This window comes from Populus euphratica, unplaced genomic scaffold (genome assembly GCF_000495115.2).
Source record: "Populus euphratica unplaced genomic scaffold, PopEup_1.0 scaffold3.1, whole genome shotgun sequence".
Taxonomy (NCBI): Eukaryota; Viridiplantae; Streptophyta; class Magnoliopsida; order Malpighiales; family Salicaceae; genus Populus; species Populus euphratica.
Genome location: NW_011499847.1, coordinates 5808583 through 5813753, shown reverse-complemented (window position 1 = coordinate 5813753; position 5171 = coordinate 5808583). Strand labels below are relative to the sequence as shown.

The 5171-nt window shown below is 34.1% G+C and overlaps 1 protein-coding gene across 1 annotated transcript; it reads left to right on the top strand.

Moving 5' to 3' along the window:
* Positions 1–2521: 2521 nt before the first annotated feature.
* On the top strand, positions 2522–4798 carry LOC105110559 (probable protein phosphatase 2C 25). The gene is made up of 4 exons (XM_011005638.1): positions 2522–3118; positions 3593–3931; positions 4040–4219; positions 4304–4798. Exons 1-4 carry the CDS (start codon positions 2648–2650, stop codon positions 4463–4465), a joined length of 1152 nt encoding a protein of 383 aa, XP_011003940.1. The 5' UTR covers positions 2522–2647; the 3' UTR covers positions 4466–4798.
* The last annotated feature ends 373 nt before the right edge of the window (positions 4799–5171 follow it).

Genomic DNA, 5171 nt, shown 5'->3' with positions numbered 1-5171 from the left:
TAGTGTATTATCAAACAAACACCTAATATATTTTTTTTATTTAGTTCTATAAATTAAATGATGCTCAAGTTATCTTGTTTTCAAGGTTATAATTGTTCAGGATCTCCATTTCATGTGAGTTTTATTATTAATTAATATTGTGTTTTGTAAAAATAAAAATAAAGGGATGGTATTGGCAAGTTTTGATGTATATGGAAGAGATGGAAAATTATTAAATTTATCAAGGGTGCAGTGCGACCAAAATGGTATTTATCTAGAATTTAAGTATTTTTTTTGTTTTTAGATTATTTTAACATATTGATATTAAATATAAAAAATAAAAATATTATTTAAACATTTTTTAAATTAAAAACAAACTTTTAAACAGGCCCTAAGAAAGAAAACGAAGCTTCCGTTTTAATTTAATTTGGTTATGGAGCGCTGGTGACATTGATATTTAACGGACGGCGATAACGGTCACCAAACAGAAACACGCTGTCAACAACGGTTACTTCAGAGAAGTTGCGCCCGAGCAGGTCAGGATGGGACCCACGGTTCTGCTCACAGCGACATCGTCCAGGGTAAAAGGAAGGGCAGGAAGACAGGACAGGGCAGTTCACTGATAATAATAATAACAGCGAGAGTCAAGAAAACTCCATTCACACTCCCACTCCCGTAGTCTCAATCACATCCTTAACGTGTTTGACTAGAATATCGGAAAACAAAATAAAATAAAAAAATCATGGTTTCACACTCACTCTCCCTGGAAATGCGCTCCCACTCGTGAATCTAGAAGGGAAAACAAACTTCGTAATTCTATTTTGAAGGCATGTATTTTTGTGTTCATATATTATTTTTTAAAATTTATTTATTTACTAGCATAGATTATTTTGATGTTATATAAAAAAAATATTATTTTAAAAAACAACTTAGAATCACATATTTACCCACCTTCGTACCTAGTTGAAAACTTGTGATGGTATTGGGATGGAACCCGCGGATTCACTCAGCCAAACCAAACTAGAAAAGCATATTCGGGAACTACCTTGCACCGTGTTGGAAAACACACACAAATTGGCTTGAAAATAGCTGGATGGTCACGAAAACTCTGAGGTGATTAATAGCTGTGGTCTACCATGTTGGAGTGTTCATATTAGAAGGGGTTTGTAGTTGCACTTTAAAAATAATTTTATTTTTTATTTTAAATTAATTTTTTTATTTTAATACATTTATTAAAAAAACACTTTAAGAAGTAATCATTATCACACTTTCAAATACCCATTAAAACTTATTTATTTTTAAATAAAACTTTTATATTTTTGCATTTAAAAAGTAATTTTGAGAAAAAATGATTTTTTTATATTTATTAAATTTTAAAATAATATTTTTTAGTGTTTTTAGATAATATTAAAAATAATTTTTTTTAAAATAAAAAAATATTTTAATATATTTTAAAATAAAAATAGTATTATAAAAAATAATAATTATCACATTCTTAAATACTTTTTATAAAGAAATATTTGTAAAAACAAATTTTTATTTGAGTCTGACCATAGAATTTTTCATTGTTCTGATTATAAATTTCATGGAGATTGTGATATATGAATTCGTTTTGTATAGATTTAATAAGAAAAAAGAACGTTTTTGTTTAAATAAACTTGTCGGTTGCTGTCTTGAATTTATCAAAGTGCTTATATGTTTGTAAAAACGAAACAAACAAAAATGCATGCCTTGTTTTGCCTTTAGCATCCCCCTCGACGTAGTGTTTTCTTCATTTAACCTTTGAGCTCTATTATATCTTGATAAAGTTTATTTTAATCATGTCTTTTAAACTGTTTTCATTTTCTAATAGTTTTGAAAGAAATAATAAGATATTAAGAGAGAAAATGGGTTTTTTTCAATCATTTCGGGATTTATATATATATATATATATATATATACATATTCAACCTTACTTTACTTTTCATGATAAGTTTTTATTTTAAAAACAATGATTCTCATAAAAAAAATCATCAAAACAAAAAAGAAATAAATAAATAAGAAAAAAGAGTTTTGATTAAAATAATATATTTTTCCACCTTAATTCAAATGATTAAGTTTTCTTATGAATATTTATCCTAATAATCTTTGTTTCTTTATTCAAAAGACAAGTTGATTATAAAAAAGCTATAAAAAATAAATTAATAAAAAAATAAAAAATCATGAAATAAAAAATATATTTTTATATAATCTTTACAACATAACAAAATTCATTTTAAAAATTACCCCACGGCATTGTCCTAGAAAAAACTAATAGCCCTACTATTTACGGGGACACTGCTAGGAAATGTTGAGAAATACAGGTAAAAACACGCGTCAAAGAGTCAGGCCACCTTACTAGGAAAATCCATTGACCATGAAAATCTTCTGACCCTTTCCCGTGATGCTAAAACAAAAAAATAATAATAATAATAACAATCCAAGGGCAACATCGACATTATGGAACAGAGCAGTGGCCACAGATCACTAGGAAGAAAACCACTATAAATAGCCTCCTAACATTTCCACAATAACAATCCTCTTCTTCCATGCGACAGATTCATAGACAAACAAACCACAGAACAAAAGGAGTCACAAAAAGCGAACGCAGTAGAACTCAAAACAAACATCATACGAGAAAAAAAAAAAAATGTCGTGCTCTGTTGCGGTGTCGAATTCTCCTGTATTCTCTCCATCAACAACTCTCTTCCGCAGCAAAACAGTGGTATCAATCCCTTCACCACCAGCAGAAACAATAGCACTAACACTAACCCATTCAAAACCAACAACACAATCTCCATCTTCTTCAACTACTTCTTGCTCTTCTCCCTCTCCGTTTCGATATCGCCTTCAAAAACCATTAACTGGGTTCAATTCTTCTTCTTCTTTGGCTTCGGGTTCGGGGGCGGCCGCGACGCTCTTGAAGAGGAAGAGGCCGACGAGGCTGGATATACCGGTTGTTATAGGGTTTGGAGGAGGGCTGGCGACGCCCAGGGAGGTGGAGGAAGCGGAGGTGGAGAGAGAAGGGTATGGCTATTCTGTTTATTGCAAGAGAGGAAGGAGAGAGGCTATGGAGGATCGCTTTTCTGCCGTCGTTGACCTTGAAGGAGATGCCAAGCAGGTAATTTCATAGTTTTCTGCTGTGTGAATTGTTTCTGTTTTCGTTTTCTTCCTCTGTCTAGGTATGGCTATTCAGTGGACTGGTATGTGAAATAAAATTGTTTTGTTGAATAACCTATCTGGGTTTATTGATTTTGTGTGTGGTGGTGGGCGGAGGGTGGTAATGGAGCTTTTCTGCAAGATATTATTAATGGATGCAATCCAATGAATAATTGCGAATGATTAAATATGGAATTGGATAATGACGAGCTTCGATTTAAGGAATTCTGGAATATATCAAAGAATATGAAAGTAATTGCTCTAATGAAGTCTTTTGATCATCTAGACACATGTTTTTGGTTATGGTAATTTTAAGGCTAGACTAAACATGGAACCAAATATGGAAAATTTTTATATGTTGTGTTGATTAATATTGAGGCTCTTTGTTTGATTTAGAATTTGTGTCTTGTAATCTATATATGCATTGTGTTTGCAGGCTTTCTTTGCTATTTTTGATGGACATGGGGGTGCTAAAGCTGCTGAATTTGCAGCAGGGAATTTAGATAAGAATATTTTAGATGAAGTTGCTAGGAGGGACGAAGAAGACATTAAGGATGCGGTTAAGCATGGTTATTTGAATACCGATGCTCAGTTTTTAAAAGAAGATATTAGAGGTGGCTCCTGCTGCGTGACAGCTTTAATTAGGAAGGGGAACCTTGTTGTATCTAATGCCGGTGATTGTCGTGCTGTTATGAGTAGAGGAGGTGTTGCTGAGGCCCTCACAGCCGATCACCGGCCTTCCAGGGAAGACGAGAAGGACAGGATTGAGTCCATGGTACGCAGTTTGTTACCATATTATGCACGCTCTTGCATAGAAATACAGGGTCTGAGAAAAGCTTTGTTTGAATTGGAACTAATGAATTTTATGGAATTTGTTTTGCAGGGTGGCTATGTTGATTTAATCCATGGAACTTGGAGAATTCAGGGATCCTTGGCTGTGTCCAGGGGAATTGGAGATAGTCATCTTAAACAGTGGGTAATAGCTGAGCCTGACACAAACGTTGTTAGAATTAAGCCAGATCATGAGTTCTTAATCTTAGCTTCTGATGGCTTATGGGATAAGGTATGTTCTCGCTAGCAATCTTTTCCCTTTAAAGGAATTTCACTAGCTCAAATAATCTAAATGAAGTCCTTTACATGGTTTCAGGTTGGTAATCAAGAAGCTGTTGATATTGCTCGCCAATTGTGCATAGGGGTTGAAAAGGCAGGACCATTATCTGCCTGTAAAAAGCTTGCTGATCTCTCTGTTTTGCGAGGCTCTTGTGATGATATTAGTGTGATGCTGATCCAATTGGAACGCTATGTATGATTAAAGCATTCTTAGTTTAAAGACGGGAACTTAGCTGACACATACGCTGATAGATATTTATTTTCTGAAAGAACCTTGTAATCGGGAAGCTGAAGGCTAGCAATAAATATGGTGGGAGTGATATTTAAATTCTAGAGGAACCTGATCAATTCACCCATGGCTGAAGACTGGACAAAGTAGGATTCTTTTGCTGATATTCTTTTGAATGATTCATTTCATTCACTTATAGTTATTCTTTAGTAGAAATTCATTACTCGGTGCCCAGAAACCTTGATTTGTATTTTAGGCTTCGCAATAAAGTTATGGCAATACACTTGCAACTGGTATCCTGATCTGCGTTGTGGCGTGGCATGTAACTTCTGGGATGGGGATTTTCTACTTCAATGGGAGCATCAAATGAATGATGATTGCGTTATTTTCAACCCGTCCCAACAGAGGCACTAATTATTTTGATGCTCGAAGGCATTGTAACGCATCAGAATCTGGAAATCTACTTCAATTTCCAAGTGCTCTTAAGAAGGTATAATCACACACATGCGCGCACTGTTAGCTTCTTCTGATCCTGGCTGTCATTTCTCGGTGCCTTGTTGCCTCAGTGTTGGATCAAATTACTTGCTAGCTCCGGTTCAAATGGCTGCCATATTCGTTATAAATTGAAGTATTTATTAGTAGAACACCCCCTTCTCCTTGCCCTCTCCATGGTTCA

Excerpts from the sequence above, each read along its gene's own strand:
- LOC105110559 (XM_011005638.1), top strand. The coding sequence starts at position 2,648 with ATGTCGTGCTCTGTTGCGGTGTCGAATTCTCCTGTATTCTCTCCATCA. Across the intron at positions 3,932-4,039 it reads AGGACAGGATTGAGTCCATG|GGTGGCTATGTTGATTTAAT; the intron begins GTACGCAGTTTG and ends TTTGTTTTGCAG. Across the intron at positions 4,220-4,303 it reads CTGATGGCTTATGGGATAAG|GTTGGTAATCAAGAAGCTGT; the intron begins GTATGTTCTCGC and ends ACATGGTTTCAG.